Below are 26,668 nucleotides of genomic sequence, written 5' to 3'. Positions count from 1 at the left end.
CCCCCCATCCTCAGCACCCCGGTGGGAAGAAAGGAGTCAGAGCGTGGAGGGAGTGAAAGCCCAGGACTACTAAACAACCAGCTCTAGTAATCTGCACTGGAGCACAGACACACGGTGCATGGTATGCTGGATATTAGAGAAACGGAAAAGCAAAACTTGCGAGCGGGTCCCACAACTGGCTCCCCTGGGACAAAAGAAAAGCGAGTGCTTTTAAAAGTCTTAAAGGGACAGTGACCTCACAGCTGGAGGACCACATCCTGGCACACTCAGCCCAGAAGCTGCGAATCCCGGGGAACTCTAGGCGACCTAACCCCCTGGGCGGCAGCGGAGCTCTGAAGCCCCTCACGAAGATAAGTGGCTTACCAGTCGTTCCCGCGACTGGTGCGGACCCCAACACACTGGCCCAGTAGCAGGAGAGTGGCGGTGCACGCCCGCGGCGGGGAGTGGTTGCAGGTGTGGGCGGCAGCAGTGCCAGAAGGGCCCGGAAGAGGCCCACATGAGCTGGCGGCAGAGGAGGCTGAACGGCCAGGGAGTGGACTTCACAAGCCTGTGGCAGCGGCCAAAGAACAAGCTCGCGCCATCGGTGGCATCAGAGGGGCCTGGGAGCGGCTTGGGGGAGCCCATGGCGGCTGAGTGGCCCAGGAGTAGCCCATGCAAGCCTGCAGTGGCGGTGGCTGAGCAGCCCGGGAACAGCCCACATGAGACCATGGCGGCAGCGGCCAAGTGGCCTGGGAACTGCCGCACCCCCAGCAGTCGCTCAGAATCTCCTCACACCGCAAAGCCACCCGGGCCAGACCCAAAGGCTGCCGCCAGTGCACAACTGCCACAGCTCTCACAGAAGAGGACACCCAGCGCGCCTGCCACTCCCCGCAGGGCTCTGCACTACCCTGACAGAGACCCTGCCCACAGCAGCTTAGGGGATTAACCCAGAGGCTGCTCCGAGAGTGCGGGTAACCGAGACAGGCAGCAGAGAAGGGCAAGGTGACCAGCAAGCAGGAAAGGACTTTGTTCTCCCAGCGGACACACATGCTACCTACCTACAGCTACCTCTATCACCATGAAAAGGCAGAAGAACTTGGTCCAGTCTAGGATTACCCAGACAACCCCCAAGAGAGGGTCTGGGGAGATAGACTTCACAGAATCTCCCACAAAAATAATTCAAAATAAAGGTCATAACCATGCTGATGGAGCTGCAGAAAAATATGCAAGAGTTAAAGGATAAAGTTGGGAGGGAGAATACAGAAATAAAACAATCTCTGGAAGGACTTAAGAGCAGACTGGATGAGGTGCAAGAGGCCGTTAATGGAATAGAAATCAGAGAACAGGAATGCAGAGAGAGATAAAAGGATCACCAGGAATGAAAAAATATTAGCAGAACTGTGTGACCAATCCAAATGGAACAATATTCGCATTATATGGGCACCAGAAGAAGAAGAAAGAGAAAAAGGGATAGAAAGTGTCTTTGAAGAAATAATTGCTGAAAGCTTCCCCAAACTGGGAGAGGAAATAGTCTCTCAGACCATGGAATGGCCCACAGAACTCCCAACACAAAGGACCCAAGGAGGACAACACCAAGACATATAATAAATAATGGCAAAGATCAAAGACAAGGACAGAGTATTAAAGGCAGCCAGAGAGAGAAAAAAGGTCACCTACAAAGGGAAATCCATCAGGCTATCATCAGACTTCTCAACAGAAACCTTACAGGCCAGAAGAGTATGGTATGATATATTTAATGCAATGAAACAGAAGGGCCTTGAACCAAGAATACTGTATCCAGCACCAGTATCATTTAAATATGAAGGAGGGATTAAACAATTCCCAGACAAGCAAAAGTTGAGGGAATTTGCCTCCCACAAACCACCTCTACAGGGTATTTTAGAGGGACTGCTCTAGATGGAAGCACTCCTAAGGCTAAATAGATGTCACCAGAGAAAATAAAATCACAGCAAAGAAAGCAGACCAACCAAATACAAACTAAAGGCAAAAAATAAAATCAACTACTCACAAAAGCAGTCAATGGAAACACAAAAGAACCGAGAATAAAACACCTAACATATAAAGAATGGAGGAGGAGGAATAAGAATGGAGAGAAAGAAAGAATAATCAGATTGTGCTTATAATAGCTTAATAAGTGAGTTAAGTTTGATGGTAAGATAGTAAAGAAGCTAACCTTGAACCTTTGGCAACCACAAATCTAAGCCTGCAATGGCAATCAGTACATATCTATTGATAATCCCTAAATGCAAATGGACTGAATGCACCAATCAAAAGACACAGAGTTAATAGAATGGATAAAAAAGCAAGACCCATCTATATGCTGCTTACAAGAGACTCAACTCAAACCCAAATACATACACAGACTAAAAGTCAAGGAATGGGAAAAGATATTTCATGCAAACAATAGGGAGAAAAAAGCAGGTGTAGCAGTATTGGTATCAGACAAAATACACGTCAAAACAAAGAAAGTAACAAGAGATAAAGAAGGACATTACATAATGATAAAGGGGTCAGCCCAATAAGAGGATATAATCATTATAAATATATATGCACCCAATACAGGAGCAACAACATATGTGAAACAAATACTAACAGAATTAAAGGAGGAAATAGAATGCAATGCATTTGTTCTAGGAGACCTCAACACACCACTCATTCCAAAGGACAGATCCACCAGACAGAAAATAAGAAAGGACACAGAGGCACTGAACAACACACTAGAACAGATGGACCTAACAGACATCTATAGAACTCTACACCCAAAAGCAGCAGGATACATATTCTTCTCAGGTGCACATGGAACATTCTCCAGAATAGACCACATAGTTGGCCACAAAAAGAGCCTCAGTAAATTCAAAAAGATTGAAATTTTACCAACCAACTTCTCAGACCACAAAGGCATAAAACTAGAAATGAACTGTACAAAGACAGCAAAAAGGCTAACAAACACGTGGAGGCTTGACAACATGCCTCTAAATAATCAATGGATCAATGACCAAATTTAAACAGAGATCAAGCAATATATGGAGACAAACGACACTGATAACATAAAAGCCCCAACTTCTGTGGGATGCAGTAAAGGCAGTTCTAAGAGGAAAGTATATAGCATTCCAGGCCTATCTAAAGAAGGAAGAACATTCCCAAATGAATAGTCTAAAGTCACAATTATTGAAACTGGAAAAAGAAGAACAAATGAGGCCCAAAGTCAGCAGAAGGAGGGACATAATAAAGATCAGAGAAGAAACAAATAATATTGAGAATAAAATAATAGAAAAAAATCAATGAAACCAAGAGCTGGTTCTTTGAAAAAATAAACAAAATAGATAAGCCTCTAGACAGACTTATTAAGAGAAAAAGAGAATCTATACACATCAACAGAATCAGGAATGAGAAAGGAACAATCACGACAGACCCCACAGAAATACAAAAAATTATTAGAGAATACTACAAAAATCTATATACTAACAAGCTGCAAAACCTAGAAGAAATTGACAACTTCCTAGAAAAATACAACCTTCCAATACTGATGAAAGAAGACACAGAAAATCTAAACAGATCAATTAACAGCAAAGAAATTGAATCGGTAATCAAAAAACTACCCAAGAACAAAAGCCCTGGGCCAGATGGATTCACCGCTGAAATTTTATCAGACATATAGAGAAGACATAATACCCATTCTCCTTAAAGTTTTCCAAAAAATAGAAGAGGAGGAAATACTCCCAAACTCATTCTATGAAGCCAGCATCACACTAATACCAAACCACACAAAGACCCCATGATAAAAGAAAATTACAGACCAATATCCCTGATGAACACAGATGCAAAAATACTCAACAAAATATTAGAAAACCGAATTCAAAAATACATCAAGATGATCATAATCATGATCAAGTGGGATTCATCTCAGGGATGCAAGGATGGTATAACATTAGAAAATCCATCAACATCATCCACCACATCAACAAAAAGAAGGACAAAAACCACATGAACATCTCCATAGATGCTGAAAAAGCATTCAACAAAATTCAACATCCATTCATGATAAAAACTCTCAACAAAATGGGTATACAGGGCAAGTACCTCAACATAATAAAGGCCATATATGACAAACCCACAGCCAACATCATAGTTATCAGCGAGAAGCTAAAAGCTTTTCCTCTAATATCGGGAACAAGACAGGGATGCCCACTCTCCCCACTGTTATTCAATATAGTACTGGAGATCCTAGCCATCACAATCAGACAAAACAAAGAAATAGAAGGCATCCAGATTGGTAAGGAGGAAGTCAAACTGCCACTATTTGCAGATGACATGATATTGTAAAGACTCCATTCCAAAACTACTAGAACTAATATCAGAATTCACCAAAGTTGCACGATACAAAATTAATACACAGAAATCTGTTGCTTTCCTATACATTAACGATGAATTAACAGAAAGAGAAATCAGGAAAACAATTCCATTCACAATTGCATCAAAAAGAATAAAATACCTAGGAATAAACCTAATCAAGGAAGTGAAAGACCTAGACCCTGAAAACTACAAGACACTCTTAAGAGAAATTAAAGAGGACACTAACAAATGGAAACTCATTTCATGCTCTTGGCTAGGATGAATTAATATTGTAAAATGGCCATCCTGCCTAAAGCAATCTACAGATTCAATGCAATACCTATCAAAATACCGACAACATTCTTCAATGAACTGGAACAAATAGTTTTAAAATTCAAATGGAACCACAAAAGACCCCAAATAGGCAAAGCAATCCTGAGAAGGAAGAATAAAGCAGGGGGCATCTCGCTTCCCAACTTCAAGCTCTACTACAAAGCCACGGTAATCAAGACAGTTTGGTACTGGCACAAGAACAGAGCCACAGACCAGTGGAGCAGAATAGAGAGCCCAGATATTAACCCAAACATATACAGTCAATTAATATACGATAAAGGAGCCATGGACATACAATGGGGAAATAACAGCCTCTTCAACAGCTGGTGTTAGCAAAACTGGACAGCTAAATGTAAGAGAATGAAACTGGATCACTGTCTAACCCCATACACAAAAGTAAATTCAAAATGGATCAAATACCTGAATATAAGTCATGAAACCATAAAACTCTTAGAAAGAAACATAGGCAAAAATCTCTTGGAAATAAAAACAAGTGACTTCTTCATGAACATATCTCCATGGGCAAGGGAAACAAAAGCAAAAATGAACAACTGGGACTATATCAAGCTGAAAACAAATCCTACCGCTTGCAACAACATGGATGGAGCTAGAGGATATTATGTTCAGTGAAATAAGCCAGGCAGAGAAAGACAAATACCAAATGATTTCACTCATATGTGGGGTATAAGAACAAAGAAAAAACTGAAATAACAAAACAGCAGCAGAAACACAGAACCCAAAATGGACTAACAGTTACCAAAGGGAAAGGGACTGGGGAGGGTGGGTGGCAAGGGAGGGATGGGGTTGGAAAAGAAAGGGGGAATTACAAATAACATGTATAATGTGTGTGTGGGGCACAGGGAGGGCTGTGCAACACAGAGAAGACAAGCAGTGATTCTACAGCATCTTACTACGCTGATGGACAGTGACTGTAATGGGGTTTAGGGGGCAGACTTGGTGATGGGGGGAGTCTAGTAAACATAATGTTCCTCATGTAATTGTAGATTAATTATACCAAAATAAAAAATTAAATAAAAACAAAACAAAACACATGGCATGGCCCTATCCTTAAAATCCAAAAAAAACATATAACAATTAATAGTACAGATTAGGACAAGTGCCCCTCTTTGAAGAAGCAATTCCTGGGCACTGAGAAAGAAATCAAAGATATAATACTGGTCTAGCTAGTGATAAGACAGTTATATTAAAACATAGCCACTGATGACAAAAGCAGCAACTGAGACATACAACATGAATGCCACAAACCATAAGTACTTTACAGAGGCTCTGAATAGAGATCCCTTCCTCTGGAAGTGAGAGCTTCATTCAGTACACACACTGTGCCACCAATGTCCTAGAACACAGTGAATAAAGAAACAGGGAGAGAAGACATTTTCCCTGATGGGTTACCATTTTGATCTTGGACCTTAAAGGGTCACTATGACTTGAATAGACATAGAAACATCAAGAAAAAAGGAGAAATTATCTTCTATGTGCATTTGTGTTTGGAGGAGGAGTACAAGAGGAGAAGGGACAGTAAGTACCTCACGGAAAGAGTGACATGGATCTAAAATGGGGTAGGAACTTCAAAAACTGCCACAATTAACTTAAACAATATTAATATTTAGTCAATATGATAATGTAATAGTAAAAACCATTAACAAAAAGAAATTAATAAAGGGATACAGTTCTGGGACAAAACAAATTTTTATAACAGGTTTCAGTGTATGGAACACTCGTTGAGTATTCTATATGTATGTTTAGCAAAGATGGGTGAGTGGGAGAAAAGGACTGCCTAACCAAAAGGCATGTACCTGATACGAGCTAATCATTCTGACAACTCAACTCCAACGATCCCCAGTGTTTTTCTTCTTTTATATAATTGCATCTGCACTACTATGTCCTACTGACTCTCCTCTCTCCCTCTTTTTTTTTTATTAAGGTATTACTGAATACACTCTTATGAAGGTTTCACATGAAAAAACAATGTGGATACTACATTCACCAATGTTACAGTGTTCCCACAGACACCATTCCAGTCACTGCCCAACACTATAGTAAGACACCACAGTCACTATTTGCCTTCTCTGTGCTACACTGTTTTCCCCATGATTCCCCCCACACCATGTGTGCCAATCATAATACCCCTCAGTCCCCTTCTCTCGCCCTCCCCCACCCCTCCCCACAGGCAACCGCAAGTCCCTTCTTGGAGTCTGAGAGTCTGTTGCTGTTTTGTTCCTTCAGTTTTGTTTCATTGTTATAATCCACAAATGAGGCAAATCCTTTGATATTTATCTTTCTCTGCATGGCTTATTTCACTGAGCATAATATCCTCCAGCACAATCCACGTTGTTGCAAATGGTAGGATTTGTTTCTTTCTTGTGGCTGAATAGTATTCCATTGTGTATATGTACCAACTCTTCTTTATCCATTCATCTACTGATGGACACTTAGGTTGCTTCCATATCTTGGCTATTGTAAATAGTGATACAATAAACATAGGGATGCGTATGTCTTTTTGAGTCTGAGAAATTATATTCTTTGGGTAAATACCTAGGAGTGGAATTCCCAGGTCAAATGGTATTTCTATTTTCAGTTTTTTGAGTAACTTTCATACTGCTTTTCACAATGGTTGAACTAGCTTTCATTCCCACTGGCAGTATAGGAGGGTTCCCCTATCTCCACATTCTCGCCAGCATTTGGTATTCTTAGTCTTTTTTATATTGGCCATCCTAACTGGTATGAGGTGATATCTCATTGTGGGTTTTATTTGCACTTCCCTGATAGTGATGTGGAGCATCTTTTCATGTGTCTGTTGGCCTTCTGAATTTCTTCTTTGGAGAATTGTCTGTTCATATCCTCCCCCTATTTTTAAATCAGGTTATTTGCATTTTGGGTGTTGAGGCGTGTGAGTTCTTCATATACTTTGGATGTTAACCCCTTGTCAGATATGTCGTTAACAAATACATATTCCCATACTGTAGGATGCCTTTTTGTTCTGTTGATGGTGTCCTTTGCTGTACAGAAGCTTTTAAGTTTGATGTAGTCCCATTTGTTCATTTCTGTTTTTGTTTCCCTTGCTCGAGGAGATGAGTTCAGGAAGAAGTTGCTCATGTTTATATTCAGGAGATTTTTGCCTATGTTGTCTTCAAAGAGTTTTATGGTTTCATGACTTACATTCAGGTCTTTGATTCATTTTGAGTTTACTTTTGTGTATGGGGTTAAACAATAATCCAGTTTCATTCTCTTGCATGGAGCTGTCCAGTTTTGCCAACACCAGTTGTTGAAGAGGCTGTCATTTCCCCATTGTATGTCCACAGGTCCTTTATTGTATATTAATTGACCATATATGGTTGGGTTGATATCTGGGATCTCTATTCTGTTCCATTGGTCTATGGGTGTGTTCTTGTGTCAGTACCAAATTGTCTTGATTACTGTGGCTTTGTAGTAGAGCTTGAAGGTGGGGAGTGTGATCCCCCCAGCTTTATTCTTCCTTCTCAGGATTGCTTTAGCTCTTCAGGGTCTTTTGTGGTTCCATATGAATTTTAGAACTATTTCCTCTAGTTCGTTGAAGAATGCTGTTGGTATTTTGATAGGAATTGCACTGAATCTGAAGATAGCTTTAGGCAGGATGGCCATTTTGACAATATTAATTCTTCCTAACCGTGAACACAGGATGTGTTTCCATTTATTGATATTTTCTTTAATTTCTCTCATAAGTGTCTTGTAGTTTTCAGGGATAGGTCTTACACTTCCTTGGTTAGTTTTATTCTTCTTGATGCACTTGTGAATGGAACTGTTTTCCTCATTTCTCTTTCTGTTAGTTCATAATTACTGTACAGGAATGCAAGAGATTTCTGTGTATTTTGTATCCTGCAACTTTGCTGAATTCAGGTATTAGACCTAGTAGTTTTGGAGTGGATTCTTTAGGGATTTTTATGTACAATATCATGTCATTTGCAAACAGTGACAGTTCAACTTCTTTACTAATCTGAATGCCTTTTATTTCTTTGTGTTGTCTGATTGTCATGGTGAGGACCTCCAGTACTATGTTGAATAAAAGTGGGGAGAGTGGGCATCATCTTGTTCCCAATCTTAAAGGAAAAGCTTTCAGCCTCTTGCTGTTAAGTATGATGTTGGCTGTGGGTTTGTCATATATGGCCTTTATTATGTTGAGGTACTTGCTCTCTATACCCATTTTGTTAGGAGTTTTTATCATGAATGCATGTTGATTTTGTCGAATGCTTTTTCAGCATCTATGGAGATGATCATGTGGTTTTTGTCTTTCTTTTTGTTGATGTGGTGGATGATGATGATGATGGATTTTCAAATATTGCACCATCCTGGCCTCCTTGGAATAAATCCTACTTGATCATGATGGATGATCTTTGTGATGTATTTTTTCTTTTTCTTTGAGAGGGCATCTCTCATATTTATTGATCAAATGGTTGTTAACAACAATAAAATTCTGTATAGGGGAGTCAATACACCATCATTAATCAACCCCAAGCCTAATTCTCAACAGTCTCCAATCTTCTGAAGCATAACGAACAAGTTCTTACATGGTGAACAAGTTCTTACATAGTGAATAAGTTCTTACATGATGAACAGTGCAAGTCATCACAGAAACTTTCAGTTTTGATCACGCATCATGAACTATATACAATCAGGTCAAATATGATTACTCGTTTGATTTTTATACTTGATTTATATGTGAATCCCACATTTCTCCCTTGTTATTATTATTATTATTATTTTAAATAAAATGCTAAAGTGGTAGGTAGATGCAAAATAAAGGTAGAAAACATAGTTTAGTGCTGTAAGAGGGCAAATGTAGATGATCAGGTATGTGCCTATAGACTAAGTATTAATCCAAGCTAGACAAGGGCAACAAAACAATTTGTGATGTATTTTTGCAATTCAGTTTACTAATATTTTGTTGAGTATTTTTGCATTTATGTTCATCAGGGATATTGTTCTGTAATTTTCTTTTTTTGTGATGTCTTTGCCTGGTTTTGGTATTAGGGTGATGCTGGCCTCATAGAATGAGTTTGGAAGTATTCCCTCCTCTTCTAGTCTTTGGAAAACTTTAAGGAGAATGGGTATTACGTCTTCACTAAATCTTTGATAAAATTCAGGGGTGAAGCCATCTGCTCCAGGGGTTTTGTTCTTAGGTAGCTTTTTTATTATCAATTCAATTCATTGCTGGACAACATGGATAGAGATGGATGACATCATGCTCAGTGAAAATAAGCCAGGTGGAGGAAGACAAATGCCAAATGATTTCCCTCATTTGTGGAGTATAACAATGAAGCAAAACTGAAGGAACAAAATGGCAGCAGACTCAGAGACTCCAAGAATGAACTAGTGGTTACCAAAGGGGAGGGGTGTGGGAGGGCGAGTGGGGAGGGAGGTTGGGAGAAGGGGAATGAGGGGTATTATCTTTAGTACACATGGTGTGGGGGATCACAGGGAGAACAGTGTAGCACAGAGAAGGCACACAGTGAATCTGTGGCACCTTGCTGCACTGATGGACAGTGACTGCATTGTGGTATGGGTGGGGACTTGATAATATGGGTAAATGTAGTAACCACATTGTTTTTTCATATGAAACCTTCATAAGAGTGAATATCAATCATACCTTAATAAAAAATTAAAAAATTTTTTCATTGCTCGTAATTGGTCTGTTCAGATTTGCTGTTTCTTTCTGGGTCAGCCTTGGAAGGTTGTATTATTCTAGAAAGTTGTCCATTTCTTCTAGGTTATCCAGTTTGTTGGCATGTAACTTTTCATAGCATTCTCTAATAATTCTTTGTATTTCTGTGGTGTCCGTCGTGATTTTTCCTTTCTCATTTCTGATTCTGTTTACGTGTGGAGACTCTCTTTTTTTCTTGATAAGTCTTGCTAGGGGTTTATCTGTTTTATTTTCTTGTAGAACCAGGTCCTGCTTTCATTGATTCTTTTCTTTGATTCTTCTCAATTTTATTTATTTATGCTCTAATCTTTACTATGTCCCTCCTACTACTGACTTTGGGCCTCATTTGTTGTTCTTTTTCTAGTTTCATTAATTGTCAGTTTCGACTGTTCATATGGGATTGTTCTTTCCTGAGTTGGGCTGTATTGCCATATTCTTCCCTCTTAGCATGGCCTTCGCTGAGGCCCACAGATCTGCAATGTTGAATTATTGTTGACATTTGTCTCCATATATTGCTTGATGTCTGTTTTTATTTGGTCATTGATCCATTGGTTATTTAGGAGCACGTGTTAAGCTTAAATGTGTTTGTGGGTGTTTTCATTTTCTTTGCATAATTTATTTCTAGTTTCATACCTTCGTGGTCTGAGAAGCTGGTTGGTACAATTTCCATCTTTTTGAATTTACTCATGCTCTTTTTGTGGCCTAGTATATGATCTGTTCTGGAAAACATTCCATGTGCACTTGAGAAGAATGCGTATCCTGCTGCTTTGGGGTGGAGATTTCTGTAGATGTCTGTTAGGTCCATCTGTTCTAATGTGTTGTTCAATGCCTCTGTCTCCTTACTTATTTTCTGTCTGGTTGATCTGTCCTTTGGAGTGAGTGGAGTGTTGAAGTCTCCTAAAATGAATGCATTGCATTCTATTTCCCCTTTTATTCTGTTAGTATTTGTTTCACATATGTCGGTGCTCCTGTATTGGGTGCATAGATTTTTATAATAGTTATGTCCTGTTCAACTGACCCCTTTATCATTATGTAATGTCCTTCTTTGTCTCTTGTGACTTTCTTTGTTTTGAAGTCTATTTTGTCTGATACAAGTACTGCAACACCTGCTTTTTTCTCCCCATCAGTTGCATGAAGTATCTTTTTCCATCCCTTCACTTTCAGTCTGTGTATATCTTTGGGTTTGAAGTGAGTCTCTTGTATGCAGCATATAGACAGCTCTTGATTTTTTATCCATTCCATAATTCTATGTCTTTGGGGCATTCAGACTATTTACATTTAGGGTGATTATCGATAGGTATGTACTTATTGCCATTACAGGCTTTACATTCGTGGTTACCAAAGGTTCAAGGGTAAGTTTCTTGCTATCTAAAAGTCTAACTTAACTCACTTAGTATGCTATTACAAACACAATCTAAAGGTTCTTTTTTTCCTCCTTTCTTTTCTTCCTCCTCCATTCTTTATATATTATCAGATTCTGTACTCTTTGTCTATCCTTTTTTATCATCTCTGATGACAGCTATTTAACCTTAGGAACACTTCCATCTATAGCAGTCCCTCCAAAATACACCACAGATATGGTTTCTGGGAGGTAAATTCTCTCAGCTTTTTCTTACCTGAAAATTGTTTAATCCCTCCTTCAAATTTAAAAGATAATCTTGCCAGATGGAGTATTCTTGGTTTGAGGCCCTTCTGCTTCTTTGCATTAAATATATCATGCCACTCCCTTCTGGCCTGTCAGGTTTCTTTTGAGAAGTCTGATGATAGCCTGATGGATTTCCCTTTGTAGGTGACCTTTTTTCTCTCTCTGGCTGCCTTTAATACTCTGTCCTTGTCTTTGATCTTTACCATTTTAATTATTATGTGTCTTGGTGTTGTCCTCCTTGGGTCCCTTCTTTTGGGAGTTCTGTGTGCTTCTGTGGTCTGAGCGACAATTTCCTCCCCCAGTTTGGGGAAGTTTTCAGCAATTATTTCTTCAAAGACACTTTCTATCCCTTTTTCTCTTTCTTCTTCTTCTGGTACCCGTATAATGCGAATATTGTTCCATTTGGATTGGTCACACAGTTCTGCTAATATTCTTTCATTCCTGATGATCCTTTTATCTCTCTCTGCGTCAACTTCTCTGCGTTCCTGTTCTCTGACTTCTTGCATTAATGGCCTCTTGCACCTCATCCATTCTGCTTTTAAGTCCTTCCAGAGATTGTTTTATTTCTGTATTCTCCCTTCCAACTTTATCCCTTAGCTCTTGCATTTTTCTCTGCAGCTCCGTCAGCATGGTTATGACCTTTATTTTGAATTCTTTTTCCGGAAGATTGGTTAAATCTATCTCCCCAGGTTCCCTCTCAGGGGATGTCTGTGTGATTCTGGTCTGGATCAAATTCATCTGCCTTTTCATGGTGATAGAGGTAGTCATCAGCAGTTGGTGCGCATGTTAGCTGGGAGAACAGAGTCCCTTCCCGCATGCTCATCGCCTTCCTCTCCTGTGAGAATGGCGACTCCTAGCGGCTTGTGCTGCGCAGCTGCGTGCCAACGGTGTCTCTGAGTCTGGCCTGGGCGGCTGCGGGGGAGGCTCTGCGAGGCTGCTTTGGGTGTGGCCATTCTCAGGCTGCTGCTCCACTATGGCGGGGACGCGCCAGAGAGGGAACGTGCGGGGAGCTGTTTATCACCATGAGGGGCCTCAGAGCTGCGCTGCTGCTCAGGCGGTTAGGGTGCCTGGAGTTCCCAGCTGCTAGGCTGAGTGTACCAAGATGCTTCCGTCCACCTGTGAGGCTCCTGTCCCTTTAAGACTTTCAAAAAGTACTTGCTTTTCTTTTGTCCCAGGGGTGCCGGCTGTGTGGACCCGCTCGCAGGTTTTACTGTTCCATTTCCCTAGTATCCAGCACACCACACACTGTGTGTCTGCGCTCCCAGTGCAGATAACTAGGGCTGGGTATTTAGCAGTCCTGGGCTCCCTCTCCCTCCCCGCTCTGACTACTCTCCTCCCACTGGGGAGCTGGGGTGAGGGGTGCGCTTGGGTCCCGCCGGGCTGCAGCTTGTATCTTACCCCTTCGTGAGGTGCTGGGTTCTCGCAGGTGTAGATGTAGCCTGGCTGTTGTACTGTATCTTCTGGTCTCTCTTTTAGGAATAGTTGTATTTGTTGTATTTTCAAAAATATATATGGTTTTGGGAGATTTCCACTGCCCTACTCATGCCGCCATCTTGGCTCCTCTGCCCTATCTGACTTCTTTTATCCAACATGATAACTGTCAGATTCATGCATGCCAATATGTATTATCTATAGTTCATACTTTTTTATGCCTGTGTAATAGTCTATGTATGGCTATTCTGCAGTTTCTTTATCCATTCTCCTTTGATGGACATTTGGGTTGTTTCCAGCTATTATGAATAAAGCAGCTGTAAATATTCTTATATTCGTCTTTGGTGGAAACATGTACTCAATTCTCTCAGATACACCTAAAAGTGAGATTGCTGGGTCATAGAGTCATACATATGTCTACTTTTAGTAGATAATGAGAAACAGTTTTTCCAAGTGGTTGTACCAATTTACACTTACCTAAAATGTGTGAGAATTTCAATAACTCCACACCCTTGTCAACACTTGGTACTATCAGTCTCTTTAATTTGAATCATTCAGGGTACATAGTGATAACTCACTATGGTTTTAATTTGTACTTCCTTCATGAGTAATGGAGTTGAGTACCTTTCAAATATTTATTGGCTATTTGGATATTTTTTGTGAGTCACCTATTCAAATATTTCTGCTCATTTTAAAATTGAGTTTTGTGGTTTTTAGTTCTTTATATATTTTGGTTATGAATATGAATTATGAGTATTTTTTTCCCAGACCATAACTTGTCCCTTGGCCCATCTTTTCAATTAATTGTATCTTTGATGAACAAAAGTTATTAATTTGAACAAAATCCAATTTACCAATTTCTTTATTTCATGTATAAGTGCTTGTGGGGTTCTGTTTAAGAAATTTAAGAAATCTCATTCTATGAAGCCAGCATCACTCTAATACCAAAACTGGGCAACACCACCACAAAAAAAGAAAATTACAGACCAATATCCCTGATGAACATAGCTGCAAAAATTTTCAACAAAATATTAGCAAACTGAATTAAAAAAATACATAAAAAAGATAATCCATCATGATCAAATAGGATTTATTCCAGGGATGCAAGGATGGTACAATATTTGAAAATCCATCAACATCATATACCACATCAATAAAAATAAGACAAAAAACACATGATCATCTCAACAGATGCTGAAAAAGCATTTTACAAAATTCAACATACATTCACAATAAAAGCTGTCAACAAAATGGGTATAGAGAGCAAGTACCTCAACATAAAAAAGGCCATATATGATAAACCCACAGACAAACAACATAACTAACAGCAAGAAGGTGAAAGCTTTTCCTTCAAGATCGGGAACAAAACAAGGATAACCACTCTCCCCACCTTTATTCAACATAGTACTGGAAGTCTTAGCCACAGCAATCAGAAATAAAATGTATCCAGATAGGTAAGGAATAAGTTAAACTGTCACTGTTTGGAAATGACATGGTATTGTACATAAAAAACCCTAGAGAATCCCTCCCAAACTACTACAACTAATAACTGAATTCAGCAAAGTTGCAGGATACAAAATTAATACACAGAAATCTGTTGCATTCCTATACACTAATGATGAACTAACAGAGAAATCAGGAAAACAATTCCATTAAAAATTGCATCAAAAAGAATAAAATACCTAGGAATAAAACTAACCAAGGAGGTGAAAGACCCATACCCTGAAAACTACAAGACACTCATGAGAGAAGTAAAAGAAGACAACAATAAATGCAAATACACCCCATGCTCATGGATAGAAAGAATTAATATTGTCAAAATGGCCATCCTGCCTAAAGCAATCTACAGATTCAATGCAATCCCTATCAAAATACCAACAGCATTCTTCCACAAACTAGAACAAATAGTTCTAAAATTCATATGGAACCACAAAAGACCCTGAATTGCCAAAGCAATCCTGACAAGAGTAAAGCGGGGGGTATTATGCTCTCCAACTTCAGACTCAACTACAAAGCCACAGTAATCAAGACAATTTGGTACTGGCACAAGAACAGAGCCATAGTTCAATGGTATAAAATAGAGAGTCCAGATACAAACTCAAATATATGGTCAATTAATATACAATAAAGGAGCCATGGATATACAATGGGGAAATGACAGCCTCTTCAACAGCTGCTGTTGGCAAAACTGGACAGCTACATATAAGAGAATGAAACTGGATTACTAACTCCATACACAAAAGTAAACTCAAAATGGATCAAAGACCTGAATGTAAGTCATGAAACCATGAAACTCTTAGAAGAAAACCTTGGCAAAAATCTCTTGAATATAAACATGAGCGACTTTTTCCTCAACACATCTCCTTGGGCAAGGGGAACAAAGCAAAAATGAACAAATGGGACTACATCAAATTAAAAAGCTTCTTTCTGTACAGCAAAGGACACCATCAACAGAACAAAAAGGTATCCTACCGTACGGGAGAATATATTTGCAAATGACATATCCAGTAAGGAGTTAACATCCAAAATATATAAAGAACTCACATGCCTCAACACCTAAAAAGCAAATAACCCAGTTAAAAAATGGGCAGAGTTGCTGAATAGACAATTATCCAAAGAAGAAATTAAGATGGCCAACAAACACAAGAAAAGATGTTCCACATCACTCATTATCAGGGAAATGCAAATTACAACCACAATGAGATATCATCTCACACCAGTTGGGATGGCCAACATCCAAAAGATAAGCAACAACAAATGCTGGCAAGGATGCAGAGAAAGGGGAATACTCCTACACTGCTGGTGGGAATGTAAACTAGTTTAACCATTGTGGAAAGCAACATGGAGGCTTCTCAAAAAAATAAAAATAGAAATACCATTTGACCTGGGAATTCCACTCCTAGGAATTTACCCAAAGAAAACAAGATCCCAGATTCAAAAAGACATATGCACCCCTATATTTGTCACAGCACAATTTACAACTGCCACGAAATGGGAGCAACCTAAGTGTCCATCAGTCAATGAATGGATAAAGAAGATGTGATACATATATGCACAATGGAATATTATTCAGCCATAAGAAGAAAACAAATCCTACCATTTGCAACAACATGGATGGAACTAGACGGTATTATGCTCAGTGAAATAAGCCAGGCAGAGGAAGACAAGTACCAAGTGATTTCACTCATTTGTGAAGTGTAACAACAAAGCAAAAACTGAAGGAACAAAACAGCAGCAGACACAGACTCCAAGAAGGGACTAGAAGTTACTAAAGGGAAAGAGGGTGGGGAGGGCAGGTGGGAAGGGAGGGAGAAGGGGATTGAGGGATGGGATGTTATGATTAGCACACATAATGTAGGCGGGGGCACAGAGAGGGCAGTATAGCACAGAGAAGACAAGTAGTGACTCTATATGTGACCTTACTATGCTGACGGACAGTGACTGTAATGGGGTATGTGGAGGGGACTTGATGATATGGGTGAATGTAGTAACCACAATGCTGCTCATGTGAAACCTTCATAAGACTGTGTATCAACAATACATTAATTAATTAATTGATTGATTAAGGAAATCTTTGTCTACGCTAATGTTCCTGTGTTCTGAGAGGGAGGATGCCAAGGTCTGGAGAGCCTTATTCTTTAGTTTCAACAAACATCAGAGCATGAGTGCCTTTTCCAGCCTTTGAAATTTCATCCCTGGTGTCTATTTTTCCATAACAGTATGAGCAACCCTCAAAAAGAGATTGTCTGGCTTGTTCAGAAGGCCAACACTTAATTTGGTCTCTACAGAAACAGGACTGACACAGGCGCCACAGAATAAACTTTTAACCTAGAAGCCCCCTAAAGCCAGATGAGGTCCTAAAAGCAATTTCTTTGCTTATTTTCAGATATCATTTACACAACACATGAAAGCACCATCTTATATGTTAAGTTGCTACAGGAATTCCTGGCTTACTCTAGTTTTATTATTGAGTGGGGAAGAACCACTCTCTTTATTATCCTTGTCAAAGCAAGATGCTGTTACCTGTCACCCAATAATAGTTCCTGACAGAAACTAAAGATAAGAGAAAGGAGAGAGGTGGTGAGTGAGCAGACAGCTGAAACAGGCAATTATAAGGGGGAGACAAGCAAAGTAACAGAAGGGAGACCTTCATTTTTACTGAACTCTCTAGATGTTAGAGGATCTCAGTTCTGAAAACTGTTCAGATGCCACTGCAACCATCCAAGCAAGACATAACAGGATGTTGGCAGTCACAAAGGAGAGGATGGTTGAAAAAAGGTTTCAGCAGGAATAACCTAAATGAAATAAGTGGAACCTTGTCCAAACATGCAAAGAACACTTACATAAAGTTTTCTCTCTTATCCAGCCACTGATACTCATGTTCTCCACCTGATGGCCCACTCGTTGCCACTAAAATCCCTAAAGCAGACCTTCCCAACCCCAATACCTACAGGGCCAGGCAAGTAATGAAATGAGAAAAGCACGCCTGGATTAAGACATCAAGGAGAGGTGGGACCTATAACACATCCCAAAGGCTTAAAAAAGGAACCATGACTCAGCATTACTGACCAATGCCATAAGGGAATAAAAGAGAATAAAAGATGGTTTGATTTTTCAAGAGATGTAAGAAACTGTGATTTTTCTGTGTAATTTCCCAAGCAGTATTATATCACATAAGCCAAACAAAATACCTCTGTGGGTTGAATCTGGCCTATGGGCAGCCAGTTTACAAGCCCTGTTCTAAAGCTTTGCAGCAAAACAAACAGCATGTGCAGATTTTCAGGTCAGAAGAGCAAGAAACTTGGAAAGCCAGCATGTAGACAGGGTGGGACCAGGAGACAGTGAAAAGGGGAGCGACTTTTAGAGGCAGAAGTCTAAAGGACTCAGACTTCAGAGTTGGACATATCCATATTGGAAAAGTCTCAGAAGAACTCTGAAAAATTCTATTGCAAGGAGGCACAGATGAAAGAAAACCAGAATGTACAGGAACCCTATTTGATTTAAAAAAGTGGAAGGGGAGAATGTAATATATACACACAAGTTATTTCACCTCTCTGTGCCTTGATTTCCTTATCATTAAAATATGAATAATAGAACCTACTTCATGGGGTTGTCCTAAGGATTAAATAAGGAATTATTCATGTAATTGTCATTATCCCTGACAATTAATACTTAATAAATGTTAGCTATTATTTATTATTCTAAGGCACTGAGAGGTGAAGTAACTTGCTCAAGAGCATATGGTTATTAGGATGCACTGTCTGAATTTGTACCCAAGATATATGTCTTCAGATTCTACACTCTAAACCATCAAGCTTGTCTAACTCCTCATACCTTGCTAGACTAGTGTCTTAATCTGTACAATGAAAAAGTCAGATCAGATGACAACTAGAGCTGACATTTTTATTTCACCAGCCTACCCTCTAATCAGCGTATTGCAGGGCAGCAGCGGGATGAACCTGACTCTGCTCGCACTCCTACACCCTAGACAGCCTAGACAGCCTACCAAGCTAAAGCACCAAGATACAGCTTAGGCTCGGTGTATGCCAGAGAAGTCATTCCAGTATGGAATAAACCACAGATTAAGCCACAAAGGAAGAATTATTCAGTGTGAGGCTCCCTTATTGATCCATGGAGATCAGATTTGTTTTTAGGAAGCCAGCAGGCCTCCCAGGTAGGTCCCCGAATTCATTCAAGGTCCAAGCTATTAAAAGGTGGAAGAAATATATGCCTGCTAAGGAACCACAATAGGCTTTAAAGCTAGAATCTTTAGAACACCGAGTGATTCTTATCCTTTAGAGTGTGAAAGGTCTCTATGAGAACCGAGTAAAAGCTCTCCCCCATCCCTAGAAAAAAATGTCATGTGTGTTCATTCAGAAACACAAGCACACACAATTTTACCTGCCATTAAATGTTCACAAATCCCCTAAATCTTTTCCTAGACTTTAAGCATTCCTGAAATAGACCTACCCTGTTCCAGGTTTGTCCTCCCAGAGGATTCAGACTGCCCCAAAATCTGGGCTGGGGTTTCTAGGCAGCTTGTGTTCAGGAAACAAATCATCTATTGCAACTCAGCATAATTAATCCTGCATGGAAATAACAAAAGGCCCTCTCTTCCTTTCCCATACCAATTTGTACTGAGAAAAAATCTGTAATTTAATCCCAAAACACCAATGGTGAAGAACAGGACTGCAAGAATATTTCGTGCCCCTTTTCTGTCTCACACCCATAAAACCACATGGGACCTCTGAAGAATTGAAAGAAACAGGTAAAAACATCCTAGTCCTCGTGGTACTGTGCTTCTCCTTTTATTCCAAGAAAGGAATCAGTTAAGATTTCCAATTTATCTTATTAGATGACTTCCTTCCATATAGGCTTTAAAAACTATAGGTTACCAAAGAAACCATAACCTCACCCATAATTGAAGAAGTAAACAAAACAAGAAGATAACCTTTTCCCCCCATAAGACTCGCAACAGTTTAAGCGCTGGTGAGGATCTGGAGAAACATGTGGTCTCCTGAACAGTTGGTACGTTTGTAAATTAGTGCAGCTTTTGGTGTTGGTGGGACAATTTGACAGTTTTTATTAAAAAATGTAATAACATATACCCTTTGATGCAGCAATACCCTATATTTTTGTAAAGGTAGGCCAAGACGTATGTGCAAGCAGGTCCACCGCAGCACTGTTTATAATGGCCCAAACTGGAAACAGGAAGTCCTGTTGGGTACGTCATATTGATGAAATGATATAGAACTAAAAGAATGTGCTAAATCTGTAAATGCTGACATGAATAAAGCTCCAATACATATTAACTGAAGAAAGAAGTTAAGAACAATGAGTATTCTTATATGGTTCATTTAGTATAAATTTTTTAAAGGATATGTATACATGTTGGTATATGCATTAAATGATGCTCTGGAAAGATACATAAGCAACTGTTTACTCTATATATCTTTGGAGAGAATGACTAGAGATCAGGAAGGAGAAGAAAACATTGATGTATAAACATTTAAAAAATATACAAGTAACAGATAATATGGAGATGGGATTTTTTTTCTTTTTTTCTTTTTTTGTTTTCATTATACTTCTCTGGATATAAATCCTAAATCTAATAAATGTTACTTTAAAAATAAAACAATAATCTCACTTAAAATTTTTTAAAAAGAATAAAGCAATGTTTAGTTGTGGAGACAAGGGGAAAGGGGAGGAGGGCCCAAATACAACTCACAATAGGAAACTGCCAGGGAAACATGAAAACACTCAACCCCCTCTTCCCTCAAGACACCACTGACATCATGCCTACTCAAGCTTTCCACTAGGATGAATAACTCAGGGCCCCATTCCAGTTGCCAGCTGTTCATTACAGTTATAAGTACGGTAGATAGGAGGCTAGGAGAAGACTGAGGTAGTTAGCCCAAATCCTGCCCTTTGTAATACGGATGAGGCAAAACAGTTGCTCCTAAATAGCCTGAAGCAGCAGAGAATGGTACAGCTGAACACAGGAGAACAGGGACAGAGAACAAGCCTCCCTAAGCAAAGGCAAAACAAGGGTCCTATGACTACACCCATTTCAGCAGCATGGAAAAGCCAAGGGCCAGCTGTATATGCAACAGAGAGAGCAGGCGAAATCTCTGCTGCCTATGGAGCCCTAGCGCCAACACCAGGGACACCCCTCTGGGCTACACAGATCTGCTGCAAAACTTCCAACTTCCTTTGATGGCCCATGGAGAGAATTAGCTAAGACTAAAGATCACCAAGGAAGATAATCCTCTGTACTTAATTGCCCCTTTCATCTGAGGCCCATGAAATAAGTCATACCCTCAGTTACTTCCCATGATAGTCTTCTGCAATACTGCTTTAAAATGTGGGAAGATACCTCCATGTAGAATTTCCAGAGGAGCTGCAATGCACGTGAGTCTTTTATAAAGCAAGGCTGGCTTTATATACATGTGCCATAAAAGGTCATTCCTTCCCAGGGGATTTAAGGAACATGAAAAAGCCTCCTACTTGCCCCTACCACACACTTCCCTTAATGATGCCTGAAATTCACCAATTAATGATGCCTACCATCAGTTCAGGATTATCCTAAGTATACTCTTTTAATAATGAAAAGAGAAGAGCAAACACACTTGGTCTCTAACACTGTAGTGCAGGGGCTCTTAACCTTATTCAGTCACTGGTCCTTTTGAGAAACTAAAAAAAGAAAACTCCCTTCTCAGAAAAATGCACTTAGATGGACACACAATATTATTTCCATGCAATTTGTGGGGGTTCACAGTTCTCCTGAGGCCCAACTAGGGAACCCCTCCAACCTGGGGTTAAGAATCCCTGGTTCAGTGGCCATGGGTTTAACAAATCATCCCCTACCTCTATCCCACCGCAAGAGCTCCTGGGCATCTTGGGGAACCCTGGGTCTAAAGATGGAGGACAGTATTAAAGAGAGGCTTTCATTACTTCATTTATTTGCCTAAACTGACTTTGTCTGCAGTCCAGGTTACAATTTAAGACTCCTCCTCAGCAAAACTGTGGACTTCTCATACTGCTTTGTCCCTCGAGAATAGGGCTCCCCTGCCTTCAGAGACACCAGGGCATGTTAGGAAATGTCCAATTGAAATCGACTGCCAAATAGGTTCTCACAACCCTTGTTGGTTGATAACGTTACCTGAGAGTTGAAGTGCAGAAAAGTTTTAACACCTTATGAACAAAAGGGCTCACCTCTGAGGTTTTCGAATATCCCAGAGTCCCACTCCTTCTTTTGAATTGGCTGTGGCCAATAACCTGGGCTCCACAGGGTTAAACATGACACTGTGAAAGGCTGATGGGTAGTTTGCCAGGCAGAAGGGCTCTGTGAAGACAGAAATGACTATCAGTCCATTTCAGAACCTTTGGGCCATGGCAGGGAGACAAGCAGGAATGTGAGCTCGAGTGGGAGCACACACTTTCATGACTCAATGGGCCAGAACCTGAACACAGTACACCCACCCAGCAGTCGCCCTGACTCACAAGGTCCCCACAAGTCTTAGCACACACTTTCTGCAGAGAAAGTCTGAAAACAGCAACTTAAACACATATACACAAACTTAAAGCTATAATACTCAGAAATACATACAGCACCTATTCAAATCCTATGACAAAAACAGACACAGTCCCTGTAAATGGGAAGGTGATTGTTTTACAACAAGTAAAACTGAATTCTATAAGAGCTGAAAAAAATTCACAACCAATTACTGGTAGGATTATTATACTTTAATCCAAATTTATTAGTTTTAGAAATTAAAAAGTTTTAAAGCTACAAAAGATTTAATGAAGACAAAGCAAAACAATGAGAAAAATGAAACTAAGGAAAAACAATAGTGCACTTTTCCCCTCCTGGTCATACTGCTCCTTATATCAAAAAGAAAATGGTCTCAGTCTAGAATTTTATTTCATTCCTAGTATTGGAATACTTAAAAAAATATAAAAAAAAGACACCTAATACTTGAAGTTCTCTTGCATCCAGCCAGCTCCTAATCAATTCACTTAGAAATCCTGCAACCCTTTGCATATATTACCTGGCTCCAGGTAAGGAAGGAATCACTTTGCTACCTGGGAGGACATACTCCTATGGAAGTTTATTAGAAGCAGTAGAGAAAGCACCCCTCAGTCAATGATTTCCATATGTGCTACTTCATAGGCCTCTGGCCAAAGGGGGTGATTAGTCATTTCAGCCAGCAGGCAGTTTAGACAAAGGTGCACATGGTGCTCACCTACAAAGCACATGGTGACTCAACCATAGCTGCTGCTTGTAGCTACCTTATCTGCCTGACCCCAAGACCAACCTTCTCTTACAGTCTGAACCTTAATAATGAGCACAGCCCAGCAGGTTAAATGCTCAGAATATAAAATAATAAAAAGATCCAGACTCTGCCAGACAAGGAGGCAGGGAAGTAAGTCTGCGTACACAGGTATGATCATGACAAAGCTACACTAAGAGTGGGGTGGGGATGGCATTGAGGGTAGTGCTAGAGGAAGAAGTTTTTGAAGACACACAGTTACAGAGAGAAATCTCTCTGCAGGAAATGAGCTGAAGTTCCTAAAGAACTTAAGAGAAATTCAACAAAATTCTTATTTTACAATTCCAGAGACTCAAAACACATTTGTAGGAGGAACTCATCAAGACAATCCCCCTTAAACAAAGTGTATTTACCATCATTTTAAGTTCCTATACACAGTTAAGGTGAGGTTCTGTGGTTCTCTGAGGAATATAACAAGTCTGAAATTAGATGCAAGAAAGAGCATACATAACACCCCATTCTCTGTAAATAACCAAGAATATGTATAGATGTCAGCACCATATGCAGAGCTGGCCCTTGGTGGCTACCCCATCTTCTATTCCTCCAGGCTACCAAAGACCAAGATACTATAGTGTTTGCTACAGGTACAGGGGTTGTTGGAGATTCACAGGTGGCTGGAAAATTGGCTAGGGTACCTTACTTTGAATCCTTACAGGTAGATGGGGCCTTCAGAGACACATCTATACCTCCATATGAGTGTCTCCTCTCCCTTTACATAACTCCCACCCAGGTTACTCAGGTCATTTTGGATCTGCAATGAACTCAACATCAAATTCTTCACAATCCATCAGCCTCTTCCACAGTGACCCTACCTCCATGGGGGGACTCCCGGATGTCCCAGATTAGAACCCGGCCATCGTCCGAGGAGCTTGCAAAAATGTTGTCATTCACTGGGCTCACTGACAAGCCATATACCGCATCTTCATGAGCAAACACATCCAAGGTCTCGCTGCTAAGAGACAGAGAGCAGGAAAAGGCACACAGGCACACACATACACACACAGCACAGAGTCCCAGCTCTCTAGCTCCTAGGGTAGGATTCTCTTTCATTTCCAGAATGTCAACCTAGCTAAACCCAAAGGATATTTTATCTCCTTAAAAAAAGTAGGTATTCAACTTTCAGATAAAGAAATAAAAAGCACTGTTAAAGAGACTTGTTATAGGTTTCATGGTAAGTTTGCTTTTTGCACTAAATGAGCCTATTTAAAAGTTACTCAGCAGATGAGTTTTGTGGTTTCACTTACCACAGAATGCATCTGCTTGTGCACAGATTTGGAGATGTTGCTTGATTTCCAAAAAGCAAGAGAAAGCTTTAAAGCAGCCAGGTTTGATGCCAGCAGGAGTAGGAAAGGGATCTTCTGGCAGTCTGGCATGGTCAGTAAGAGCATGGTTCTGAGGCCAGGCTGCCTAAGTTCCGATCCTAGCACTACATGATCTTAAGTTACCTAACATCTCTACATCCATTTCCTCATTCGTAATTATAATGGTATTGTCTCATAAAATTACTGTGAGGGTTAAATTGAATAACACATACAAAGCACTACTAGATGCCTGGCTTGTAAATATTAGTTATTATTGTTATCATTATTATGCTCCCTTCTTTTCCAACCTCTCCTTTTAAATTTTCACCTGAAAATTGTAATTTCACACCAACTTTTACAAATGTTTTTCTTTTTCTTAATCAAAAATTTATTTTAAAACTATTACAGGAATCTTTCAGAAAAGGACAGCTAATTTTATATTTTCTTCAAAAAACAAAACCTATTTTGTTCTAAAAAGATATTTGCCTCCCTTCATATGAAACTGACTTCATAAAGTCAATCATCTTTATAATACCAACAATTTTATTACCTTTCAACATCATGGAGGATAACTTGCTCATCATTGCCTATAAGGGAGAAAAAGCAGATATTTGATTAATTTCTGCAAATCAGTCTGTATTACAATTTAGTATTTTAAAGTTTTCAGGGAAAACATATGAACAAGATCAATGTTAATCAAATTAGGAGTGTTAATTACAAAAAAAAGTCTATAAAAATACTTTAAGAAGGATAGGACATTCCTATAGAGAATTTTTTAAAGGTAATACATCAACTAGATATATAACATAGTAACAGTTTCCAAAGGTACCCAGTGGATGGTGTAAAAAATAAAAAACTGGCAATCAAGGAAAATTGTAAATGATCATGGACAAAACAATTCTTTTACCCAAGCTAGCTTTTTTTTTTTAAAGCAAAACACTTATTAACTGTGAGACCTGGAAAAACATATGTAACTTTTCTCTGCCTCAGTTTTATCTGTAAAATAGGGGCAAAATTGTACCTACTTCACAGGATTATTGTGAGGGTAAGAATCTACTTGTAAAAGCATTCAGAATAGGGCTGAGAATTAAGACCCAATAAATATTTGCTACTATTCACATCCTCATAATCTCTTACAGCATTAACATTTGATGATTTTGTGATCTTAATGATGGGAAAATGTTTATTCACAACTTTTTTCTCTTACACTTTTTTTTATTCCATCAAGGAATCTAAAAATACTCATCATGATACACCTAATCCTGCCTTCAAATGGTTTTTATAGCCAAGAAACAAAATGCTGAAAATGAAAAGACAGCAAGCAAAAGTAGCAGTAGAAATGTATCCCACGTCACCTTAAATCCCTGGCTGCAAACTTTATCACGGGTACACACTAAGTAAATCAAACCCATTCTAATGCCTTCTAGGCAACAGGCACTGCTGAGGTGCTGGGGATATGAGAAAAGAAGGGTTCTGCCCAACCCTTGAGGAACACACAGACCAACGACACAATTAACAGAGAGCTACAAGGTTGTCTTGTTGCAGTGATATGTTCTACAATGGGAACACAGATAAAGGCGCAACTATTTCCTCCATGAGGAGGGTAAAAGTACATGGCAGAGGGGGAGAATGTTTTCATGGGGAAGGAAGGAGACATTTGAACAGAAACTTAAATAACTTAAAAATCTTTCCAAGGAAGCCTTAGGGGAACTGGGGGCAACTGGACAATTAATCATGAACAATGGAGAACAGCATGAGCAAAAGGTACAAGAGCACCTACGATGGCAAGTGGTATAGTGGACAGGGGAAGGGGGCTGAGACCAAAGAGAGAGGTGAGGCCAGAGAGGCAGACTGGGGTTTAGACTTTATCATGTGTGCATTGTAGGGTCAAAGGTTCACATGGCTAAACTTTTATCTTTAAAAGGAAACTTGAATAAGCAATGAAATGGGAAGGAGGGCTAGATACTGGCAGCAGAAACCACAGGAGGTCACTGTAATATTCAGGCCAAAGCTGAGGACCTGAATCAGGGTAGTGGGTATAGAAAGAAAACAGAAACTAAAGGATGGCTATGAGAGGTTTTCAAGTCTAGTCGGTGAC

The 26,668-nt window shown here is 39.7% G+C and overlaps 1 protein-coding gene across 5 annotated transcripts in view; it reads right to left on the bottom strand.

Annotated features, from left to right (window-relative positions):
- Window positions 1-26,668, bottom strand: part of DCAF5 (DDB1 and CUL4 associated factor 5) — a 109,033-nt gene that overhangs the window by 56,931 nt on the left and 25,434 nt on the right. For all 5 annotated transcript variants that reach the window (XM_036913377.2, XM_036913378.2, XM_036913376.2 and 2 more), the window contains 3 exons: window positions 25,121-25,157; window positions 24,082-24,221; window positions 22,152-22,281 (listed from right to left, as the gene is read on the bottom strand). In XM_036913377.2, the coding sequence (XP_036769272.2) occupies window positions 22,152-22,281; window positions 24,082-24,221; window positions 25,121-25,157 (307 nt within the window). The remainder of the gene's footprint in view (window positions 1-22,151; window positions 22,282-24,081; window positions 24,222-25,120; window positions 25,158-26,668) is intronic.

This window comes from Manis pentadactyla, chromosome 11 (assembly GCF_030020395.1).
Source record: "Manis pentadactyla isolate mManPen7 chromosome 11, mManPen7.hap1, whole genome shotgun sequence".
Taxonomy (NCBI): domain Eukaryota; kingdom Metazoa; phylum Chordata; class Mammalia; order Pholidota; family Manidae; genus Manis; species Manis pentadactyla.
The sequence above is the reverse complement of the archived record's forward strand: the minus strand, read 5'-3'. Positions and strand labels throughout refer to the sequence as shown.